Source organism: Pseudorca crassidens, chromosome 18, assembly GCF_039906515.1.
Source record: "Pseudorca crassidens isolate mPseCra1 chromosome 18, mPseCra1.hap1, whole genome shotgun sequence".
NCBI classification, from domain to species: domain Eukaryota; kingdom Metazoa; phylum Chordata; class Mammalia; order Artiodactyla; family Delphinidae; genus Pseudorca; species Pseudorca crassidens.
In genome coordinates, this window is record NC_090313.1 from 14,690,726 (window position 1) to 14,716,722 (window position 25,997).

General features: G+C 42.4%; 1 protein-coding gene across 3 annotated transcripts in view; it reads right to left on the reverse strand.

The window, feature by feature from the left end:
- HS6ST3 (heparan sulfate 6-O-sulfotransferase 3) overlaps nt 1-14,194 on the reverse strand; it is a 647,987-nt gene extending 633,793 nt beyond the window's left edge. For all 3 annotated transcript variants that reach the window (XR_010937092.1, XR_010937091.1, XM_067713893.1), the window contains exon 1: nt 13,249-14,194. Coding sequence is in view for 1 of the 3 variants with exons in the window: in XM_067713893.1 (XP_067569994.1) it covers nt 13,249-13,955 (707 nt within the window). In the remaining 2 variants the exon portion in view is untranslated. The remainder of the gene's footprint in view (nt 1-13,248) is intronic.
- Nucleotides 14,195-25,997: the final 11,803 nt, after the last annotated feature.

Sequence of the window (25,997 nt, forward strand, 5' to 3'; positions counted from 1 at the left end):
TTCAGGCAATTTGAAGCGTTTTTGCTAAATGCAGCTGATGGCATCCTAACACCTATATTCAGATTCTTCACCTTTAAAATGAAGATACGTCTCTATGTCTCCTAGGGTTGCTGTTAAGATTAAGAAGAGTTCCATAAATGAAAATACCAGCCTCAGTTCTGAGGACTCCGACCACAGTCATCAACAACCCTTTCACGGTTGTCCATAGGTTTACTGAATGGCAAGTCTTATTCCGAGACTCCACCCTAGCCCAGGAGCTAGGTGTGCTCCTAGGTCTCTGCCCATGCTAATGTATATATCCTCCGGGAAGCTCTGCCCATGCTAATGTATATATCCTCCGGGAAGTGGCCAGGCATTGTCTCATGTATAAAAACTAACTCATTACCAGGGAAAAATATTCTCCTAACAGATATGTATTATAATGCAAACTCTAGACGCAGGAAGATTTTATTTTCTATTCTTTTTTCATAATTAGCTGCAAAATCAAGTTACGTAGTGAACAGCTCAGTGGATTATCACATCCTAAATCAGCTCAAATGAAGAAGAGTTACATTCTGAGCTCACTGTCATGACACAGTATTAACTGATAGCTATAATTTATAGCCATATGAAAATAATGAAAAAGTATGAATACAAAATGTAAAATATTAACTCCTGGATAACTTTCCCAAAAGGGTAAAGCCATGGAAAAGAAAGAAAACTTTCGTACCTTGATCTGTGCCAAATCCCTGGAGAAAAAGGTCTCCTGATGGTCTAAGGAAAAGACTTATACATTTTGACAAGTCTTTTAAGATCTATTATGTCCTGTTCTAAAAGAAACTGCTCATTCCTTTAACAAGTTGTTCAGCTGCATGTGTATTCTGCATATTTTTCAACTGCATCTTTGTCATTCCCAATTTTTGAAGATGTCTATAAAAGGTGAATTATCTATGCATTGCACTTTCAAAATCCAACTTCCCTTCCTTTTCCATTCTATGTCAAAAGAATTCTCACTGTCAATGTAAATTTAAATTTGTACAGTACTTTATACTTTACGAAGTACCTTCATAGTCATTTTCTTAATCCACAACAACTCTAAAAAAAGAGATAGGACATACATTCTTATCCAAATTGTCCAATAAATTTGTGGATTTATTTATGCTTGTTTTCATGTATTCATTTATCTGACAGCCATTATGTACCAGGTACTATTCTAGGCACTGAGGATGCAGAAGGGAACAAAACAGTCACCATCTTCAGGAAACTTAAATTTTGGCAGGAAAGCCACACAATAAACAAGTAAACAAATCAATGAGGAAGCCTAGATTCAAACCCTGGCTGCTTGATCAAAACTTTAGAGCTCTTTACAGGATACCAATCTGCCTCCCTGGTCCAAATTCACTGATGCAAATGTTCTCTTTGCCATGAATTTTGGCAGTTTGGACTTGAATCTCTTTGGGTTTCCAAAAGGTCTCAGATGTTTTCCACTCCCCTAAAGTAATCCAATGGACAACAGTCAAAATGGCATTTAATAACCAACACATTCAGAGCACTATTATATTCCCCCAAACAAGAGAATCGTGGAGGGAGTTATAATTGAATTGAAAAAGAAACATATGGGGGCTTCCCTGGTGGCGCAGTGGTTGAGAGTCCGCCTGCCGTTGCAGGGGACACGGGTTCGTGCCCCGGTCCGGGAAGATCCCACATGCCGCGGAGCGGCTGGGCCCGTGAGCCATGGCCGCTGAGCCTGCGCGTCCAGAGCCTGTGCTCCGCAACGGGAGAGGCCACAGCAGTGAGAGGCCCGCGTACCGCAAAAAAAAAAAAAGAAAAGAAAAAAGAAACATATGCACACGTAATTGTTTCTGTGCATTAACTCATATGATCTTCATCGCTAATTCTTGGAGGAGGTCAGCTAAAGGATGCAACAGCTGGCTGACCCAAAAGCGGGCTCGGGCAATCGGAGGCTCTTCCCCCCCTCCCCTGTCCTTGGAATGAATGCTCCATCTACTATTCCCACACTAGAAGCTGTTTCCAGAACGTAGCCTTGAGAGAATAGGGTGCTGTTGAGACCACCTGGAGAGCCTACATGCCTGAACCTCGTTAAAACCTCTATATAAACTCCTAAGATTCTAGCAGGTGGGTGCGGAGGTCTACCTTCATGTGTAAGTTCGCTTGTTTATTACACCTGCCACCTACCCACTTGGACTGATCTGCGTCTTTCTTCCGTCCCTCCCTGCCCTCTGTGTACGGAGCTACCTTCACATTTCACCAGGGGAGTCCCCAAGGTTGCAAACCCACACTAACACCAGGTAGGAATGTTTTATCACCATTTTACAGATCGAGAACTGAGACCTTGGAGAATGCACGCAATGTGTGCGAGGTCACATAGTAATACATGGTAGAGTCAGGACTTAAACCCAAAGCTGGGTTTCAGAACTTAGGTTCTTTGCCTCTATGCTTTACTGGATCTAGAAAATGCTGCTGAGACAGAATCAGCCAGTGCTAAGACCATTTTTTACCTGGAAAAATAGGTTCACATTAAGTTTTGAAGTACAAATTAATATCCTGCAAGATCTGCCCATTTAGTTATCAGCAGTTGTCCGGCTACACAAGGTTTCTACAGGACAGCATCTCAAATGACTGCCCTTGCCTGTTTTCCATCTCACAGCACTCACGAGCAGGTTAACTTGTCCCATGTATCATTAGTAATTCATGACTTATTTGTGAAAGTGCAGGGACAGCACTACTACAGGCCTAATACAATGAATATCTTACTAGGAAGAAATTAACAAATGAATTGTTGCTGATCAATAAGTGTTGAAGAGAAAATTACAATGATAGTAAAGCCTAAATAATTTATACACGATATTGATTTTTTCATTACATTAATTATTCTTTACAGCACACATAAGGAACTAGGAGAATAAAACTTTCAAAGCAAAGAAATTTATCTACCGTGTTGTATTGTAGGCTTAAGTCTGAGTTTAAAAGACAAAGAATGGACCAGGATAGTTGACAAATATTTTTAGACTAAAAATGCATCAGGTAATCAACTTGACACTTCCAATGTAGCTAAATTCCTTTGTGTTGCCCAACGTTTTTATACACAATACTTTTAATAGTTATTTATCGAGAGAAGTACTGATAGAAATGTTTATAAATAGAAATATTAGAAATAGAATAATCCATTAATCCACCTCTTTCGTGGCTTATATGAAAGGCACAACGACAAATTCGCTGAAGCCACATGGGAAAGAAAACGTTCTCTGAAACCTCTCCCAGAATCTTTAAGTTAACTGGACTTAAATCTAATTGAACAGAGTGCAGGTTCCTTATTGCTAACACCTTTCATAGCCAGCAGAAAACAATTCCCGAAGGCCATTTTCTCACAGCAAGTAACTTTCATACGGAGGTAAGGGCCTGAAGATGACCCTCCTGTTTACACACTATTGCTGACTTTAACCTTGTCACAAAATGCTGTCCCAGAGAACAACAAAAAAGTATTGTGCATAAGAAGGGCTGTGAAAGAGGACGGAGGTTGCTGTGTTCTTCATGGATGACGGTGTTCCCAGCAACTCAAAATCCCCTCCTACAGATGGGAGAAACGAATTGAACACATGTGCCCCAATCTCAATGGATGTTCTAGGTACAGACATGGCACTCAAAATTGCTTTTGTCATTCATATGTTGAATAGCATCTTGTTCACGGAGTTTTGACTCTAGAAATTAAAGCAGTGAATCGATGCTTCTTTTCTTATCTTTTCTATCGGAGTTTTCTCAGATACCAACTTCACTTAACTATTTTTCAGTATCTAATATTAGGAGATTCCAGGTTCATAATGTTTTATACAAAGTTGCATGAATATATACTTTCAAGCACATCCTATCTCCCCCCAAATAAAGATGGAAACAGTGTTTCAAAAGTCCTTTAAAATTAAAACTAAAAACATGAGAATAGTTTCAAGTGTGATATAATTTTTTTCTTCCCTCACCTGTTACCTTCAGTGACTTAAAGCCACATTAATATTATTTTTAATGTGCTTAATGTTCTTGGAAGAAAATCTAAGCAACAGAAAGCATCTCATCTCGTGAATATGCCTTTGCAAACTAGAGCCAGTTTTGCAAATTATTTTGTCATGTCTTAACTAATATTGTTATATAACTTCAAATTTATAAAGTACCTCACACAGATAAAATATACTGATAAAATGTATATTATCCACTCTGTATCAAAATACAGATCCAACTGTCCAAATGTGTCACTATCACCAGTCAATTCTGGAGCACTACGGGGACAAAACACCCAAATCTAAGATCATTTTTATTACTCAGTGAAAAGTCCCTTGTTATGGTGACGGCTCCACTGCTGAGTGTCCTTTGCTGCATCCACCATTCTTTGGGTGGAGACTAATGGTCCATACAGAAAATATGTGGTACAGGTACTAAAAGAAAGGGTATTCGTTCTTAGTCTCATATGTAGAATTGAATTGGGCATTCATAAAATGAATTAGAGGAAACTTCAAACTATTTTAAGTCACTGTGCAAGTTCTTCTCCATTTTCCTCCCTTCTACCCCTGCAACTCCAAATCCAGTCTCCACCTTTCTCTGCCTTGGTGAACCACGTGCAATGAGGAGCTCGCTCGTCCTTTAGCTTCCAGGTAAATCCAGCCACTGGAAGACAATGGGAGGAGACGGACAGGTGGGAGGAGAAAGGAGTCAAGATATTTATTTCCTTCCCCCCACCCCCCTCAGCTCCTTACTGCTAGCAGTGGCTGCCTTCTACAAACAGCTCCTATGGGGAAGCCCTTCCTACCTCCAAGACTGTAGCTCCTGTCAGGTGCCTGCAGACATGGGAGGCTGACACTGCCTGCCTGGCTCCACCACTTCATGCCCAGGGTGGTTAACTGCTTCCCTTGATACTAGTTGTAAGGAACCTCATGTTCAATGTCGGCGCCCTTACTCGGTCCATACCTCTGTAACTAGTCCACTGGCAACACCAGAGGTGGTTGGTACCTCTGTTTGCTGCCAGGACCTACAACACAGCTACTAATGTTTGAAACAGCAACCTGGTACAGAAGAATAATGTATAAGTAAATAAAAGAACATCGGCCACATTCAAATACACCAGCACTGCAAATCAGACAGCCTCTTAGATAGGTGATGACTTCCCATAAACGTACTAATGAGACAAACCATTGCATACAAGATGCATTTCTGACCTCAACTCTCAATATCACCATGTTTCTGATTCAGTTCTTTAAGGATTTCATTCTTCACCTTGACTACTTTTGTCCTTCTCCTCTCCCTCCTCCGTAGCATCCTTCCAATTTACTCTCTGCATTATCACTGTCTGTTCTCTCTTCCTTGACATGTCACCTTGTTCTTTACTGTGTTACATGGATCCTACCTGCAGATTTCCACACACAGGCCAAGTTACCACATACCTCTGTTTAAAGTCATGTTTACTTTTCCTTCTGGATCTATGTTTTCATTTTTTTAAGAAAATCTATACAATTCTACAAGTTCCTAATTAGAGTCCACAAAATACAGAAGCTATCATCCAGGTTTACAGTCATACATCCATAACCTTGAATTCTTTGAAAGAAATACTCTGTAAAATGTAATAAATAAATATGGAGGACATCAAGGTGTTTAGCTTTTCTACCCTCTTACGTTTATAAAAAAACTAGAATGCAGGGGCATCTGTGAACATATGGTGTTAAATGCAAGCTTCTGACAATAAATGACCCAGTACTTACCAAAAAAGCACGGCACTATATTAATAATAGCAATGAACTACAAATATTCATGTGCCCACAGGCGACTAATTCAATTTCACTGCAGGACTGCTTCATTTATGAATTTAATTGTACGTGTTTAAACATTTTTGTTGCTGTTTCATTAATATCCCATAAAAAATAAAATGACATGCTGAAGAAAAGGAAGAACGCAAGTTTCTATTCACAGCATTAATTAAGTGACCACTGAGTGCCCATGGTATCCCGAGTATTAACATTTACTTTTATTATTTATGGCTTTTCTTTTGCATCACACCTTGCGAGTTCATTTTTGCATTGTTCAGGATGAAAAGTTCCAGATTCAAAGAGGGAAGTACAGCTTTACATATCATTTTATTTTCACACAAAACAATGCAGATGTGTAGGATGACTCCCATGAGAGAATTAAAATAGTGACTTTGTCTGTGTCAGGCTCTGTTTGAAGAGTGCCACATGTATTCTTAGCACTCACCATGAGATAGTACTATCATTCCTCCCATTTTCCAGAGAAGGAAACTGAAGTACAGAGCAGGTAACTGACTTATTCAGGGTTACGTGACAGCAAGTGGTTGAACTGGATTAAAATCGAGCTACCTTGACTTCACAGCCCACGCTGTAAACATGACCCTAACCACATTCACAAACTGGGCATCAGCACGATTTTCAGGAATATTCAGGGGCTGATATATTGGTCATTTTCTCCAATTTCTGTTGAGGACTTTTTTCCTTACTCGGGGTCTCCTTCCACTACTCTCCAATATCACAATCCTTAACCACAACCTCCTCGACCATCGGGCTTTGACCAGTAATAATCCAGAGTCTACGTTACTGGCACTTTTCTCATCCTCCCATCCTACATCAGAGTTCTCACGCTCCTGGTTTAGGCTGATTTTTCCCTGAAGTGAGAATGAATGATGAGATTAACCTTCCCAAGAGGCAAGAACATCTGTCTGTACCCAAATGAATGTCTGATCTGTGGCATACTGAGAGGAGAAAGCTTCTAGAATGTTCTAAGAAACCTTGGGCTTGATGCTTACTTTGACTCTTCTAGTGAACAAGGGGAGTTGACATCTTGTTAATTATGAAAGGCAATTATTAACAATTCGAAATTGCACGACAAAAGAAGAGAGGGATGACACCAAATGTTTGATAATCCCATCTTTCAAAGAACCAAAGTCTTGTCAAGTTATGACGATATTTTTTAAAGGTAATCTGGAACATAGAGCATATTTTTAGCCAACACTGATTGAACATCTATAGGTCAGTCTCTGTACTGGGAACTTTGCATATGTTTACTGACTAACTGTATTTGCTAGAGGAAGATGTAAACAAATAACACTTGTCTAGGTTCAACAAGTATTTAGGATAATTCCCAACACATAGTCAAATGCTTAGCTATAATTAAAACAAAGTTATATTAGCCAATTAAAATCATCAGAGACTTATCTGTGATATCCATAATTTAACAAACTCAAAAACAAGATAATTGATTACTACAAGATATTAATTTGGGTTCCGCATTTACTTGTTTTCATACTAAACCTATTTCTTGCCCTAATAATTTAGTTCATGACTCTTAAAATCACATTAGGATTTCCCAGTCTCAATTAAACCTGTTTAATTCATTATCAAGCATAAATAACTTTCAAATGGCATAAGCTTCTGATTGTCCTTAGTCAAAATGAGACGATAATAATTAGCTTTGGGGAATAATAAGAGTCTAAGATGAAGCAAATCCATATCGCTAGTGGCTAAATTTACCTGCCTTCCAATTATTACATGAACATTTCTATTTCTCTGAAGTCAACCCTTTCAAAAATCCCAAGGTAACCAGCAAGAAAAATGCAGAAAAATAAATCATCTCTTACCATCTACCACTTCCAGTTTTATCTTCACAACTCAAAAAAAAAAAAAAAATTGAATGGGTTTAGTTCAACCTCCTTCTGATTTATAGCATATATCAGTGGTTTGAACCAGAAGCAATACTTTAAGAGACCCTGTACTGAACATATAAGTGGATTTGGCATATAGACAGAATAATCTCTTATCTCCTTGGTTTTATACTGCACACAAACCTGATGGTGAAAATTAACCTTCTTTGCAGTTCCACATTTCTAATTAGAAGAGACATCAAAAAGATTATCCCTTAGAAAGCAGTATGGGCCATAATATTCTAGATAGCCTTGAAACAGAGCTCTGCAGCCTCCTTATATATTTTAGCCTGCTGTCTAAAGGAAAAGTAATAACCCGATGGTGTTCCAAAGTGGTTATGGCTTTTTTGTGGCAAGTTGTGTTATATTTTCTCACCTTACCTTTTCATACTTATTATGAAGAAGCAGACGTTTTAGTATACAGGACCTATTTATTGCTTTTGGCCTTGAACGTGTAAAATAGTCTATACCATCAGACTGTGCTATACTAAAAGTTTCCTTGGTAGAAATGCTGAGAAATCTCTGAGAATTAACTAGCTCGTTTTTATAATCCTTTCGTGTGTGTGTGGTGGAGGTTGTTTTGTTTTCTCTGTACAGGGCAAGAAAGAGGACAAGAAAGATACTGTGAACTCAGCTTAGATTAGAACATAGAACCTTAAAATAAAAGGCCACACAGGCTAAGCCCTTCCCCAGGAAGAAACTCCTTCTACAACATCAGTGGTTAATTAGCTACATCTAAAATGTTTACTGCTGGGGAGCACGCCACTTCACAAAAGAGTTCATTCTCATTGTAGACAGTTATAAATTTTAAGAAATTCTTTCTTACTCTGAGTTGAGATCCTTATTCCATCACTTCTATCCTACTTATCCTAATTCTATCCTTTGGAGAAATACAGAACAACTCTCCTGCACCTTCCACATCTTCCCTCTCTGAGTATTTGAAAGCAATTTTTATGTCTCTCCTATTTTTCCCATCTCCATATTAAATATTACCAGCTCCTTCAATTATTCCTCATACGACATGATTTCCAGATGCTGCGAACAAACTGGAGTAGTAGCTTGACTCAAAATTTTTCTTAAAAGTTTTTTAAAAGAGATCTGAAGGCTTATTTACAACTATAATCGACACAATTACAAGGACTATGCAGAGCTCCGTGGTCTTCCAGAAGCTGTATGCTAGCTCTCCTTCTTGTGATACACACACACACACACACACATACACACACACACTACTGATGGGATGGTTCTGTGATACAAAGTGGGTCAGAGACCCTCATTTCCCTGGCCACACCGATTGGCTGAAAGAATAGTCACAAGTTCCAAGCTGGGCTAATCTGAGTCATTCCCCAAGGTTTTAAATTGGAACTCAGAGAAGGCCTGCTTTCCTCTTAGCTGGTGGAGCTATTAGATTTGATAGCCATTTACTCATTTCATGGAATAAGCCAATTTGATATAATGAGTTCAATATGAAAAGGGGTGTGGGGAGAAAGTTCCCAAATCTCCAGTTCCAACCATTCTTAAAACCAACTCTACCCCCATCTTTCCTGTGTTCTGGTTAGTAAGTCAATAATTCCCCTCTGCCTGAATTGAGCCTGAGTCAGGTTTGTATCGTCTGCAACACAGAGGGTCCTATCTAACACCATGCTCATAAGGTTCCTCTAACAGGACCAATAGAATGCGGTCATAAAAGGGAACAACTGCCATCCTACCCTACAAAAGGTATGGATGGACTCTCTTTCCATCATTTTAAGAATGAGAGTGATACCCACTTATTGAAGAAGAGCAAGGCCCATCTTGCCTAATGGCCCAAGCTCAGAGGGCTGACACTATTTGTTCAAAACTGTGTTCCTAGACCTATCACACAGTAGGTGCACACAGTAGGTGCTTAAAACACTCTCCAGTATAGTTGTCATAGTGAACAGAAGAAACAGTAGGCAAAACATTGAATATAAATTATCAAAATGAAGACACGAGTTCCCTGGGGAAACTTTAGACATATTACACCTCCTTAGTATTAGATAACCCATTTGCCATATAAATTATGGAACTAGATTATCTCTTCAGTCTTTTTTTTAGCCATACAATGCTACGATTTTACCCACACTCAACAATGGTAAAGAAGAGTCTTCCAAAGACCTGGGTATGCAGACAAAAAGGGGAAACATACTGCAATGATGAAGGAAGGAGAAAGATAAGGAGAAAGAATATCCTGCCAAATAAATAACAGAGAAAAGAAAGAAAAGGAATGGGAAGAAATCATCACTAATATGATAAAAGAGGTCATTCAGATAAGCCGTCTTCCTCGTAGCTTCCTATCTTACTCTAACCAGTTTCTGTGGTCAGAAATGCCCTCTGTACTGGACCCAAACTGCCAGCCCCAGAGCCTTGCCCCTTCCCGGCCCCTTATAACCCCTATGACAGTTCCTTCCACTCTACCACAAACCTCCTCCCAGAGTTGGCTCCCTGCTTCTGCCTTTGGTCCTAGATGTTCCCAACTCCTCTCTCACCATTCCAACCAGTTTTTCTTGTCACCAACAGAATGTGTACTCAGTTATATTGTGTCCTCCCACCCCTGTTTCCCATCCTGTCCTCTGCAATGACTGATGCCCAAATGGCCATCCATAATTTTCGATTTATTGCTTAATGTTTTGAACTTAGAATTCCGTCTCCATACAAATAATGATAAAATGGCATCTCTACGAATTAAGGTGACCCATTTACACTGAGCTGCTCTAAGGAACTGACCTCACATCCTTTCGTGGAAGAAGGCCTTGATTAGGGGAAATACTGCTATTACAATGAGCAACTAATATTTAAGTATTACTATACACCTGCATAGTAAGTATTGAGTGCTGTGTACCAGCATATTATACTGTGCACAGATACTATACCAAGTATTTTACATGCATTTGCTCATTTAATTCTCATAACACCTCTAAGAGGAAAGTACCAATATTATCCATATTTAAAGATGAAGAATCTGAGGTCAGAAAGGGCAACTCACTAACTTACACAGCTAGTAAGCACAAGAGCCACGTCCATCTGACTCGATAATCCTTGCTCTTACCTATAACATGACCCACAAGGACACTGATCCCTGTGAGAAGTGGGGAAGGAGGGGACATTGGGGGAACCAAAAGCAAAGAGACTAGGGCACCAAAGTCAACATGATCTACTTCTTGATTTTGCTCAGAGTCAGCCCTATTTGAAGTAGAACCTTGTTCCCATTACGTAGCAATAGATTATCTGTCATTTTGCATTGTGGAAATGGACCCTCCATTATCCAAGCTAATCTAGTTGACTGTAGAATGCTGTACACAGACATTCTCATGACAGACAACTAATTCAATCTTCTCTGTGAGGAAGGTGCAGCTGAACATCTCTCCAACTTTTTCCCTATCGCTTTTGATGCAGGGCACTTCGCATAAACCACAGCTATTCCTTCCTAAAGTATCCAGAGAAGAAAAGTAACTGAGAATACCAGGAAAGAAAGAGAGGGTGAGGACGAAGAGGAGGAAGGATTATAAAAAATGGTCCCCCAAAAAATACTACCACAAAATTTTTAAAATTTTTTAAAAAGCAAACCAGTGCAGGTGATTATCTGATAACTTCTGATTCTGAGAGAAATGAGTCCATCACTAAACAAAGAAAAGCACTTGACTGTGCAGTAGAAACCATATGTTCAAATAGCCAAGGTGGCATTTTCCCACATCACACAGCAGAGAGACACTGAGTATTTCCTACAGAAGTAAGACCTCACTGCTGTAATCTGCGCAGGGTCTGTAGCAGCAGCAGCATTTCATCACTAAGCAAAAATCCAATTATTTTTAGATTCCATAATCTCTAATTCCTCTAAAATCTTCCTCTATTCACTAACAGTTTTATATACATTGATAGAAAATAATGCCAATCCCTACTGAAGAATCACTAGATGTTTCTATGTGATAATCAGTCTCTAGTTTAAGTGAAATGGAAGCTGGGAATCAGACTAGTAAACACTTTGGGGTCACTCAGGAATTAATACATAAAGGTGTAAATACAAAAAGTACCATTTGGGGGGAAATGTAGCAGAGACTCTCTCTCATGAAATAATAATGTCTTTTGGTAGAAAGTTTGTAAGTAATTATCAATTGAAAAATTGTCTTAAACTAAAATAGAAGGGCAGGATCTAAAACACTACACAATTAGAAATCTTTAAAAGTAAAAAGTCCTAAAACCTAAGGAAGGAGCCTAATGCTTTCATTCCAAGTCCAACCAGTTTCTTATTCTAAGCAATTTCCATTAAACAGGGAAAGGAGGAGAGAAAGTATTTGAAAAACTGCCAGAGTAAAAAAAATCCCATAATGAAATTTTGCTCATTCTTGGAGAAATGAAGTAGAATTAGATGCTTCGGTGGTGGTGAATTCCAGAATCTGGGTAGCTTCCAGTAAAGGAAGCTTTTCCATAATGTCAGGTGCAAAAGCTATCTGATATCAACATGCTGAGCTTGAGTTTTTAAAGTCCTATTTCCTTGCACCAAATTGTTTGAAACCTTTGAGACAAAAACCTCAATAAACTAGTATTCCAAGCTTTTAATATTTTAGTCCTTTGAGCAAGCATGTCAGATTAATCTTCAAATTGCAATGGGCAGAAAGAACATTCAACCAAAATTCTTAAGCCCATGCGTCTCTCAGAGGATGTTAATAAGGTATGCAGTTTCATTGGCTATTAAGATTTCAAACTTTCCTAATTCTCAGCAGCATTACTATTTAAAAGCGGGTATGGATGGGGGTGGGAGAGGAAGCTAGTCTATCCTGAAAGGAAGGGATTTTACTTATTAAATCTTTGAATCCACCTAGCATTTACCACACTTCCAGGCACACAGTAGGCATTTAACACATACTTTCAGAACGAGTTGATGGATCGGCCTGGGGGAGAGTGGAAATCTTGCTGAGAACAGCATGAGTCCAAACCCTGGCGCTGCTCAGCAACAAAGCCCATCTCCAGAATTAGGGTTATAGAGGTAGAGCAGGAAATTGAACGTGTGTCTTCAAAGTGGCATCAAGAGGACTGTTTCCTGAGCTGGAGAGCAGCCACCCAAGATCCACTAGACTCGTCTCTGGCTTCCCCATGCCTGGAAAACTCCTGCCCTGCCTCTCTACCTCCAGCTCCCCCTGCCTTTTACCGGGTTTGAGTTTCCACTCACAGCACTTAGGTACAGGATTCGACCTCGCTAGTCTAACCCAGGCCTCCTGGCCATTGCGCGGTTCTCCGAGCATCGGCTGGGAGGGAGGCCACACCGTGCTAGGCAAAAGGAAGGACACACACGACGATTGTTCCCATCACCTTTGGGGGAGGGGGGGCGGGAATCGACGGGGGGGGAGGGGGGAGCGAGTTCAAGGCCAGGGCACCATCCAAAGGTTCCTTATCGCTCTCCTAGAGCCTCTGGCCGAACCGCTGGAAGATGCTGGGGAACCAGCAGCACGCCGCCCAGTGAGTGCGGGGCCGCCGGGGTCGGGAATTGGGGGAGCTGCGAGGGGGGTGGCAGTTGGCAGGAAGCGAGACGCGGCAGGGGACAGTACCTGGTATGGCTGTGATTGCGGGGACAGTCCTTCTTCTCCATGATGGCCGGCACACAGTTGGTGAGCTCCGTCCAGTCGGCGTGCAGCCCGCAGCTCCAGCCGGTGGAGAAACGGGAGAAGAGCCACGTCTCCTTCTTGCCGGGCCGGTGGCAGGTGCACTTCTTCTGGCCAGCTTTGCAGCTGCACGGCTGCTCCAGCCGGATGTTCTTCACCAGGTGCCGCCCGAACGTGGTGCCCCCGGTCTTCTGGATGTGCAGGAACACGATCACGTCGCGCCCCTTGATGTTGAAATCCACGAAGCGGGTCAGGTCCTTCAGGGTGAAGTTGAAGCGCGGCACGAACCGGGGCAGCGACCCGTTCTCCGGGGCCTCGGGGTCCGGCTCTTCTTCCTCCTCCTCTGCCTCGTCCTCCTCCGGGTCCTCCGGCTCCTCGTCCTCGTCCTCCGGCGCCGCGGCCCCCCGAGGTCCCTCGGGCGGCCCCCGGGGTGGCGGGGGCAGCTGGGGCCGTCGCTCCCAGTCCTCGAGCGGCGCCTGTGCCGGGCGGGCGGGACCAGGGGCGGCAGACTGGCCGGCCTCCCCGGCGCGGGGCTGCTCCCCGAAGTTGGCGCAGGAGCTGGTGCAGGAGGGGGACACGTACTGGTACATGATGACCACGAAGAGAAGAGTGAGCACCGGCGTCAGCAGCCACTTGTTGAACCTTTCATCCATGGTCCCGCTCTCAGGCCGGCAGGCTAAGCGGCGGCGGCGGCAGCGACGTTGTCGGGCTCCCGCTCGGAAGTTTCGGGGGCTCCGGGGCGCGGCTCCGAGCCCGCCGCTCCTCCATGCCCCTGACGCTGAGGCGTGCGGCTGGCTGGCGGCCCCGCGACACACCGGCGCTCCGGGGCTGACAGAGCCGGGCCTGCGAGTCTAGCGGGGAGGCGGGCGCCGGCGCGCGCGGTGGCGGCTGCGGCGCGGGGCGCCCTGCGCTCCCGGGGGCGCCCGGCTCCGCCGGCTCCGCCGGCTCCCTGCTCCCGCCCGGGCGCGGTGCGCGCTCTCAGGCGGCGCGGGGCACCCCGCCGCCGGCGCTCAGTCGCTGGGGAGCGCGGCTCGGGTCCTGGACCTGCCCCGGGGCAGCCAGGCAGCCGGGCAGCTGCGGCCGCGAGCTCGGGGGCTGCATGAGGCTCTCCAGGGCTCCGGCCAAGGGCAAAGGCGCGGCCCGGCCGCCCGCGGGCCCTGCGCCCCGCACGCGCGCCCGGCGCCTCTGCCCTCAGGTCGCGAGGCGCGGGAGCCGCGAGGACGGACGGCGTCCGCCGCAAGTTAGCAGAGGAGCTCCCCGCCCCCGTCCCGCCCCGCCCCGCCCCGCCCCGCAGCGGCTGCGGACTAGGCGCCGGTGCGAAGCCGCCTCGCAGGGCGAGGCGCACTGCTGCTCCGGGTCGGTCCGCCCAGGCGCGGGCACGCAGACACACTCGCACACACTGGCTGGCGCCGCCACAACCTGCCAGCCGGTGTGACAGGAGCCCTGCTACCCGGAGCGAAAACCTGCCCTAGGTAAGGAGCATGCGCCAAAGCCTTCCCCAGCCCCCGAAGAGTTTCCAGGGGAGGAGTCCGCGGCTCCGCGGGGCTCGGAGCAGGCAACTGGGGGTGGGAATCTCTTCAGCCTAGAGCCAGGAGAGATTCGGGAGAAAGGCAAAGGCGGAGCGAGGACAGGATCCGAGGAGATCGTCGCTGGCGCTGATCCGAGACCTCCAAATCCTCAGCTTTCTCAATCTGAGAGTGGACAGAAATCTGGCCAGTCTGTCTGCAAGGATAACACCTGCCCACTGCTGGGCAGACTCACCTAGGCAAGACTTGGCAGGAGTTGGCTGGTCCCTCGCCGGCAGGGGATGTTGGCTCTACACTGCTTTTAATCTCGACACAAGACGTTGTAACTGGTGCTCAAGTTTTATTCTGGTCCTTCCGCACGTACAGACTCGGTGTGTTCAACTCTACAACTTTATTCAACCAGCATCCATTCATCAATTACCCATGAGGCGCCTACTGTCTATCAGGCTCTGTATTCGATGCACACTTCGTTTCTTCCAGTACCAGATAAGTCCAGCCCACAACCATGCAGCACTTAGATCATAAGAGGAGTTTAGGGGTCACCTCGTAAAATTCATCCTGCTAACACACGCTGAGCTCCTAGATGTGCGAGATTCACCCCCTCTCCCCGCCCCATTGCGGACAATAAGACCTCTACTTACCTGTATTTCACAAGCTAAAAAGCTTTTGATTATGTGCAGATTTTAACTTTATTTTTCAAACATCTAAATTTTGCATTTTTCTGAGAAACAAATCTTTAACAACAGTTTCTCTTCTTCAGATAATGAATGGAGTAAAAATTAGGAGTAACTACCCCTCCACAATTCCTGGACTTGCTTGACCCAGGTTGAGAGTGGCAGCGTATTGAAGGTGGACACAATGCAGTTTGATTCCCTGACTCAGGTCGACATGTCCCTCCTGGGTACCCTGCCAGTCCTAGTTTCCCACACCCAACATCCCAGTCTTCGTAGCATCCAGCCTTCCCACCTGGCCTCTTTATGGATCTATGCGGTATTTGTCTCCATAATAAGTAAATAAATAAATCACTGTGCTGATTTATTTCATTTGTCAGACTGTCCCCTTCACAGCCATTAGTTAAGATCCAGATTTCTTTCAAGGATGCTAACGCTTGCCCAAAGGAAGTTATTTTTATTGTTCTAGGCGGGTTGGATTCTTCTAAGAAAACGTCCCTCCTCTGCTTCCTTTCCTCTTTTCAACTCTATAAACAACCACCATGTCCTTCCTGAAACTGTATGAGACTATATTAGTAAGAAAGGTGTTAGGTAAGATAAATCAGTTTCCTTAAAGCTTACTTGATTCTATTTCTCTTTTTCTCACTTAAAGTTTAAAATCCTATTAATGGCATCACATCACTCTCCAAAACAGGAAACTGTGATAGAACAAAATCCAATAAAATCCAACAATTATTTCCTGAATGCATCTAGTTAATGGTGTTACTTATTTTTTAAATATGCCTTTGCTTTAGCAAAGTAAAAATCTATTATACCTTTTTGTATTACTTTATTTGAGAAGTTTCTTGTTTTCTATAAAATCACTTGATATCCAATGGATCAATACAACCTCATTAGCTACCCAAATGTATAACCTGAGTACTAGCGGCAATTTGTATAGTGGAAAGCACTTTCCCAGCCATTATCTCATTTGCTCCTCAGAACAACACTCTAAGGAGGTAAGAGAAGTACAGTCCTCCCTTTTTTATGGCTGGGGGGAAAGGGACTGGTTTTAAGGTCCCTCTCCCAAATCCTGGGATGCTCAAGTCCTTTATATAAAATGGTGTAGTAGTTGCATATAACCGATGCACATCTTCCCATATACCTTTAAATCGCTCTAGATTACTTATGAAACCTAATACAATGTAAATACTAGGTAAATAGTTGCTGGCACACAGAAAATTCAAGTTTTGCTTTTTGGAACTTTCCAGAATGTTTTTGCAAATGTTTTCTGTCCTTGGTTGAATCTGTGGATGCAGAACCTGGGATACAGAAGGCCAGCTGAATAATATCCCATTTTAAAGATGAGGAAACTTAACCAAAGAAAACTAGGTGAAAGCAGAGACAATTAGAAACCACTTGCATCCTTGAAATACATTCAAATCGCCATTTAAGAAATCCAATGAACATCAACACAGAGCCCATAATTTCCGCTCTCCTCTCTTGAGATCCTTTGAGTCAAGAGGCAGGAAGAGACACAGAATTGCAATAGAACAATTAAATTATTTTCCCTCTCCCTCTGGCTTTACAGGCAAAGCTGAGAAATCGCTACATCCTGCATCGTTTTGGAACCTAGTCTGTGACTTTCCAGATAAACAGGGGAAAGACAATGACAACCTTAACATGATTATAATATCATTGTTAAATTATTTAGGAGAATTTCAGGAGAAGATATTATAGCAAACGAATATAACAGCTACGTTGCTAACAAAATGTATGTTTCCATAAATAAGTGCACTTTTAACTTTTTTCAAAGAACATTATCCCAGAAGATCTGTTTCTGCTTTCAGTAAAATAACTAATGGAATGCCATAATTTCCTTGAGGTAAATACAAGGAAAGCAATTCATAGAATCAAGCAATTACGTAGATAATTCAGGGATATACCCAAATATTCTTTTTTTTTAATGATAGGTAACTTTCGTTGTGTTAACGGTCTGCCTCAGGTGTGCTCTTCCTATTATAGTTGTGGAACTTGGCGTGAACCTAATCATAGCTCTTAAATCACACGCAATAAACATGCTTCCTTATCTACAAGGGCAGACCTCACGTTCAGGTGAAAATGAATAGAAAGTTTCTAAAATTGAATGCTCTCCAGGTAAAAGGAAAAACATGTTTGCATTCAGCTCACTACAGTTACTCCACAATGACACCAGCAGGCAATTGTTTCTGGCTAATAGATTGCAGCTACTATGATTCCTACACAAATTATTAAAATAATAAAAATAATGTTTTCAAAGAGCTTTCTTCCACTTCCTTTGCCAGTCTTGCGATGAGGTTGACGCTATCTGCGAAGCAATTTCTTCACCTAATTTTATGCCTTAATAAGCTGTACCACAATTACGTTCTTGCCTGATTCCTTCTCTGCCTTAACTTCAGTACTCTTCCTCCCTGTTCTTCTCAAATATTCTCAAACGCATTAACAACATTGCACTCCCCTAGGATTCAAACTTTTGATTAGAACAGTCCCCATTTAATCAAGTTCAGTTGGGAGATGAAATTGCATCTCAACTTCTCCACTTTCCCTTTGGTGCCAGAAACTGCCTTTGAGAATGCTGAGGAAACCCTGGAGAGATTCACAATCCAAACAATCACAGAGAATAATTTCGGATCCCCTACATTTGCACACAGGAGTATATGGATATGAATGCCCTTCAGTACAGATGAAAAACAAACTAGATTGTGTAAGTCATTGGCGGCGTAAACCTCTCCTTCAAGGATACAAAGTGCTCTTATACACTGAAATGACTTTTTGGTTTCATTTTTGTAAACAAACAAAAAAAAGATCCCCAGGGTAAGCAGTTTTGCAAATAACCAGCAAAGCAGTAGCTTTCTTTTTCCAGGGGAAGTTAAGCAGAAGAGTCTGTACAGACAGGGCAAACTGCAGAAAGAATGGCGATATTTACTGAATGTATTCCAGTTCACTACATGATTGTAACTTTGGGGCAACCATAATCCTACATACTGCTTCCCATAAAGTTCCATTTATATGAACCGTTCATTCTTTGCTTTATTGTATGATACTCTTCATCCACCACTGATAGCCGCCTAAAAGTGATGGATGGAAGCTATGCTACCTGTATGCACAATGTATTCATTAAGTCAGTATTGTGTAAGCAGATACAATAGTCTTTTCATAGTAAATATTCACTTATTTCTTTAACAAGAACTTGTTAAGCACTTAATATATACCAGGTGCTCTTCTGAGTGCTTTGGATACTGCATTAAACAAGACCAATAAGTGTAGCTTACATTCCAAGGTGGAAAAATAAACGATGAAAAAGGAAACAAGATTCATCCATTTACTTCAAGGACCTCAAGGATATTTATTGAGCCCCTACTACGTTACCAGCTACTTCTAGGTACTTGGGATAATTTGGTGAACACTAGAGACTATAATTTTCGCCCTCAAGGGTTTAAATGTAAGCAGGGTTAAATAGTTGGGCCTTGTGGGCTACCGTACGTCATTTACTGTGAAAGAAATGGGGAGGCACTGGGGGGTTTTAACAGTTTTTAAAGGGTCATTTTAACTGTTTTGTTGAGAATAGACTGTAGGAGGGTCAACATAGAAGCAGGAAAACCAGTTAAGTGGTGTTCCATAACCAAGAGAGACGATATGGCTCAGACCAAGACAGGAGGCACAGGAGACACTGGGAAGTGGTCAGATTCCGTCCATTTTCAGGACAGAGCCATCGGTGTTTCCTGCTGGATTGAACGTGGGGTGTTAGAGGAAGGCAGAGCCAGGGATGATGCCAAGGTTTGGGGCCCTTGTAGTCAGAAGGATGCAGCAGCCATCAGCCGGGATGCCAACTGGGACCATTGCAAGTGCTATCAGGGTAAATAAGGAGAGTGATGTTCAAAGCATAGATGACAGGGATGGAGAGAAGGAGGCAGTCATTTCCACTGGGCAGTCAGAACAGACTGTTGCTCTGCAGAGACCAAGGGGCTGATCCCTGAAGGATTAGAAGGAACCAGCCATGCCAAGCGTCCTGGAGAAGAGCTTTCTATGCACAACAACATGTGCTAAGGTCTGGTGTGGGAAAGACGTTGGCAGGCTCAAGGGAGGAATGGGACGTTAGGGACAGCGGTTGGGGCAGATCATTCAGAGCCATGACAGCGGTGCAAAGGAGCCATCGGGGGAATTTTACAGTAAGGACATTATATGACTGATGGATGTTAAAAGCTCACTCAGTGTAGTTTTCCAAGCAAGAGATGATGGAGACTTGGAAGAGGATGGAAGCAGTGGAGGAAATAATTTACACAAACTCAGTGTGGAAGCAGTGGAGGAAATAATTTACACAAACTCAGTGTGAAAAGAAGTACCTTTTTTCATTTTTTAATAATAGAAAGAAATTTCGCCTTAAAGATTCCATTTCCTGAGATAGAGGAAAATGAAAGCATCCAACTTAACTCAGTCACTGCTCAGTTACCCTCTGTCTCTTTACGGTAAACAGTGAAGTTGGTCCTTCTCCCCTTCCCTTTCTCTTTGCCTCTCTCTAGGGTGGTCTGAGCTGCGGGAGTTTATGTAGTATCTTCACACTGGCTGCAGGAGATGTGGTCTGTGGGGAGTATCCTGTTTCCACAGCCTTTCCTGACAATGTATAGTTAGTCTCTCCTGAACAAAGTGTAGGTCTTGATTTCTGCTGGGTCTCCTGCTGCCCTTTTATGACCTCAGCTGTCATGTCCACACGATCTGTATCTTACTCAACTGCTATGGGGCCCTTTCTGTCTGTCAGCCCCTTTGGCTCTTCTATGGCCTTTTCTCAGGGACACATTTACATCTAAATCAGTGGTTTTCAACCCCACCAGACCCAGCACTCATTTTTATTGAACAGATATTTTTAAATAATCCCTTTAATAATCCAAACTTAAATATCATAGATAATAGAATCTACCCACACACATAATTAACCAAACTAACCTAAAATGCCCTAACTGTAATGTTGAGATACAAAAAGAAAGTACTTAATAATAGAACACTGTATATTTTCACATGTAAATGCTCAGACCTGACTACAGTAGACAACATGAAGAAGTAGTCAGATGCTTGTGTCTCTTAAATATCTTGTTTGAATACACGAGAAGTAAAATCAGAAGCCATCCCTTTCAAGAAGAATTTGAAAGAGCAGAGATGTTAGTGGATACTAGAATTTAAAATAATGTTAGAATAAGTAAGAATACTCCTGATTTATAAATATACATACGATAAGAAAAAGAAGCAAAGGTAATACACCAAGACAAACTGCAGATTTTTGGAGGGAGGAAAATAGGGAAGTGTGGTTTTCATAAATGAGCTCGGTTTTCTTTTTCAATGTTGGGCCAAAATACTTCTCTATAATATCAAATATCTCAAAATAACACACTTTCTATCTTGAAGTCATGCTACACATCAAGGCTAATCCGATTTCTGAATGTAGTGGAATATTTAAAAGTCATGTGGAAGCAAGACAGTTCTGTCCCTGCAACCACCAAATAAATGCAGTAGTCTCCCTGTCATTGTGAGAAGCCCAAACACCCCCCTAAGCCTTGTTACTGCTCCCACTGAGAATCTAGTAACTCCCTTTTCTTTCCCCTAACAATATGAATCAGTTTGGGGGAGATAAAGAGACCAAATCAGCACTCATTTTTTCCTCACTCAGTCAGACTTTGGTTCTTGATAGGTAAAGCCACACTTTTAGAATTTTTTTGAAATGATACCTATTTTTTTCTTCAGAAAGGATGGTTTTGCATTTGAAACCAAAACTTGCAGACATTAATTACCCAGGGTCTCATAGCTAGTAAGTGATGGTACTTGGATTTGAACCAGGTGGTTTGCTCCAGCTGGAGAAAGTGACTGCATTCCAGATGGATGCTGGGAGCCAAGTCAATAGGACTTGCTAATAGATTGCATAAGGGGGAGTGGACAGGGGGCGGCTCAGGGATGATTCTGAGGTTTTTCATTGGAGCTACTAGAATGCTGACATTCTATTTACTGAAAGGCTAGAAATTAAGGAGAAACCAGTTGGGAGGCTGGGGCTTCAGGAAAGGTGAATTCTAATTTCAGCTTTGGATAAGTAAAGTGTAAAGTACTAATGAGACAGCCAAATGGAGATATTAAATAAACGGCTGTATATAGGATCTGGAGCTCAGCTATGACTGGACAGGAGATAAAATTGTGGTGGTTTTAATAACATAGGTAGCACATAGCCATGAGTGCTCTGTAAATATTTGTTGAAGGAATCTGTGAAAGACTAAGTAAGCAATTACTGTAGTCCAAGAGAGAATTGAGACACAAACAAAAGGAATGGTAGTGGAACAAAAGAGCAGAAATTTGAGAAACATTTCCCAGGTAGAATCAACAGGATCTAGTGACTAAGTCTGAAGGTGTAAGAGAGGAGGAAATTGAGGATGACTGAAAGTATCCTAGCTTGGAAAGCTACAAGGATGGTAATACCATTACTATGAGAGCAGAAATAGATAAAGGATTGGGAGTGAAATCAGTGTAGATAATTATTAATTCCTTCAGCAAACTTAAGTGTTTGCATTTTTGAAAAGGGTTTGAGCCTCAAAACATTTACATTCCATTTTAAGGAGGAAGGCTTTAAAAATTTACTTTCATTTTTCCGCAGTAAGCCAGATAAACTTAGTTTAATTACTAGCTTTGGAAACTAAAGTCTAGATAGAAGTGTATTTTGTAAAGACTATTTTCTCTTTCCTAATGTTTCATATGACGAATCAGGATGCAATGCTCCTTTTTTCCACGTTGACAATGAATTATTATCTTCAGAGCATTTTCTTAAAACTTTCAGTTCTTCTCATTATTGTTTTAGTTTTATATTTCGTGAAGAAAGCGTATTCTAAGTGCAAAAACCAACTGTTTAATGTAGCTACAAACCTGCCTACCGAAACCCAAGTCAAGGTCTTACACACAACCTCAGAAGCACATATCTATTTTTATTCAGTTAAAAATATAAGTATTTGTTTTTAAAATCATGCTATGAAATGCATGGGGTTTTATCAATTAATTCTTTTTTTTTACATCTGTATTGGAGTCTAATTGCTTTACAATGGTGTGTTAGTTTCTGCTTTATAACAACGTGAATCAGTTATACATATACATATGTTCCCATATCTCTTCCCTCTTGCATCTCCCTCCCTCTCACCCTCCCTGTCCCACCCCTCTAGGTGGTCACAAAGCACCGAGCTGATCTCCCTGTGCTATGCGGCTGCTTCCCACTAGCTATTTTATATTTGGTCGTGTATATATGTCCATGCCACTCTCTCACTTTGTCACAGCTTACCCTTCTCCCTCCCCATATCCTCAAGTCCATTCTCTAGTAGGTCTGTGTCTTTATTCCTGTCTTACCCCTAGGTTCTTCTTGACATTTTTTTTTCTTAAATTCCATATATATGTGTTAGTATACAGTATTTGTCTTTCTCTTTCTGACTTACTTCACTCTGTATGACAGACTCTAGGTCCATCCACCTCATTACAAATAGCTCAATTTCATTTCTTTTTATGGCTGAGTAATATTCCATTGTATATATGGGCCACATCTTCCTTATCCATTCATCCAATGATGGACACTTAGGTTGTTTCCATCTCCTGGCTATTGTAAATAGAGCTGCAATGAACATTTTGGTACATGATGCTTTTTGAATTATGGTTTTCTCAGGGTATAATTGTGCTCCCAAATTCAATATACTTTTTTTGCAGAAAAAGCCATTTCAAAACAGTTGCTCTTTCATTTTCCTCCCTCCATGGAGTGGAGCTGTCTACTGATGATTCTTTCCAGTGAATTGCTCTTAAGCATTTAATGCGAATTCTTCCCAATCATTGTTAGTTAAACGTTGTTCTTGTGATTTTATAAGGCAATAATGCATCATTTAAGTGTCTAACACTAAAGTGCTGTCCTATGTCCTAATGTAGCAAATGCAGAAACATCTCATTCCCCTGAAAAAAAACAAAATTAAAACATCTGTCTTTCTGGGTCTTTGTTGTGAGAAGTTCTATTTGCTAAAAGCACAAAATGGCAGAGCAAGATAAAACGATCATGTGCTTCACATGATGGCTCCTTATCCAAACCGAGTGCCTCACCCACGCTTTGAGAGGAGTGGGCTGGGAGCTTTGTTGTGGAGAGTGAAAACAAACTCTAGCTCTTTGACTAGGGCTCTTCCCTGGGTCTGCTTTACCAGCTCCTGTTCTAGCACTTACATGTTTACGTTATCTGTCTAGACTGGACCATCATCTCCCTTGTCTCACCTCCCCATCACACACACACACACACACACACACACACACACTTCTTGGCAAAGGTCAATCAGGAATGCTCTTCCAACTCAGGATCCATCTCACCCTTCCACATTCAGCTGAAACATCTCTTCCATAAAGCGATTTGGACACACCACAAGCCTTCTGTTGCAGGTGAAATTAATTGCCCCTTCCTCTTTTCTACCTCGCTACAATTTTGTAGCTCTAGTATTGTACCATTCTGTATTTAAATTATGTTTATATGACTGACTTTTAAGTGAGATCGTGAACTCCTTGTAGGCAGGCACTGTTGATTACTGATCGCTCTATCTATGTAGTTGAGGTAGGCAGAATTCCAAGGTGACCGCCAATGACCATTGCCCTTGTATAATCCAGTCCTGTTGAGTGTGGGCAGAAGCTGTGATTCTGTTATGTTATATGGCAAAAGGGAGAGATTTCGAGTTAGACCTGAGTCCTCTAAAAGCAGAAAGTTTTCTCCAGCTGGTTGCAGAGGAAGGAGTCAGAAAACCTCATTCCCACTGACCTGGAGGAAGCAGCAGTAATCATGTTGTGAATTGTCCATGAGGAGCCGTGTGGAAAAGAATTGCAGGCAAACTCCAAGAGCTGAGAGGGTCCCTGACCAATAGCCAGGGAGAAATCAGGGACCTCAGTCACACAGCCTTAAGGAACTGGATTCTGTCAAAACCTGAATGAGCTTGAAAGCAGATTCTTCCTCGGTCAGGACATCGACCTAGCTGACACCTTGATTTCAGCATTGTGAGATGCTAAGTGCAAAATCCAGCCTGGACTTATTACCTACAGAACTATGACCTACAAACTGTCTTGTTTTAGGCCAGTATGTTTGTGCTAATTTGTTACATTGCAACAGAAAAGTAATACACTAGCCCAGTGCCTGGTACATAATAAAATATTGGCTGGTTAGTTATTAGGTGGATGGTTTCAATTAATGAATGAGGTTATGGAAGGAAGGAAGGAAGGGAGGAAGGGAGGGAGGGAGGGAGGGGAAGGAAGGGAAGAGAAAGAAATATACTAATTAGAAAAAGGGCTTGTAGGGGCTTCCCTGGTGGCACAGTGGTTAAGAATCCACCTGCCAATGCAGGGGACACGGGTTCGAGCCCTGGTCTGGGAAGATCCCACATGCCGCGGAGCAACTAAGCCCGTGTGCCACAACTACTGAGCCTGCACTCTAGAGCCTGCGAGCCACAACTACTGAGCCCACGTGCCACAACTACTGAAGCCCGCGCGCCTAGAGCCCGTGCTCTGCAACAAGAGAAGCCACCGCAATAAGAAGCCTGCACACCACAATGAAGAGTAGCCCCCGCTCGCCGCAACTAGAGAAAGCGCATGCACGGCAACAAAGACCCGATGCGGCCAAAAAAATAATAATAATTAATTTTTTAAAAAAGGGCTTGTATTGTGGCCCATTCAAGGACTAGTGAATTTTCAGAGAATGAATAAAGGAATTTCTTAGAATGATTGATGGGCCTTTCTGAGCCGAGCAAGTGTGGCAGACATATTATGTCTGTTTAGATTAGATTTTTTTTCTATTTGTGTTTCCTGACTTCCATCCCATTCTTCATCCTTAATCTATCCTTGACCATTTTGTCATCCCTACCCTGATCTGACCCCAACTTGTCTGGTGAGAAAGAAAAACAGTGCTGAAACCTGTCAGCCGGTAGCTGGCTTAATTGCTACAAGCTAGGCCTTGGTGTTTTCCTGTTTTATATAAACAGCTTCCCATAATATCGTCAGATGAGGACTCTGTGATTACAAACAAGACAAAAACAAGACCACCCCATAAACAAGCCTGAACAGAGATCAAAACAAAGACACCATGCAACCACAAAATGACCAAACATCTCCTTCTCCCAGAAAATACAAATGACAGCTGCTTCTTTTCCAGTGACAGCTCTCCCCTCAACTGCACCTGCATGTAGCCACTGCCTTCTCAATATTTCTATTTGGTTGTTTTACTAATATCTCCAACTCAACATATCTATAACCAAATTCATGATCTTTCCCTTATGGGTGCCCCAAGTCAGTGGCACAATCACCTCAAGCCAGAAACCTGAGAGTCACCCCTGATAATTCTCACCCCTGATGTTCAATCCATTTTCAAGCCCTATAGACCTTATCTTTCCAGTATTTCTCAGAACACTTCTGCTTCCATTAGCATAATAAGGTAAGTCCCATTATCCACTCCTTTGGT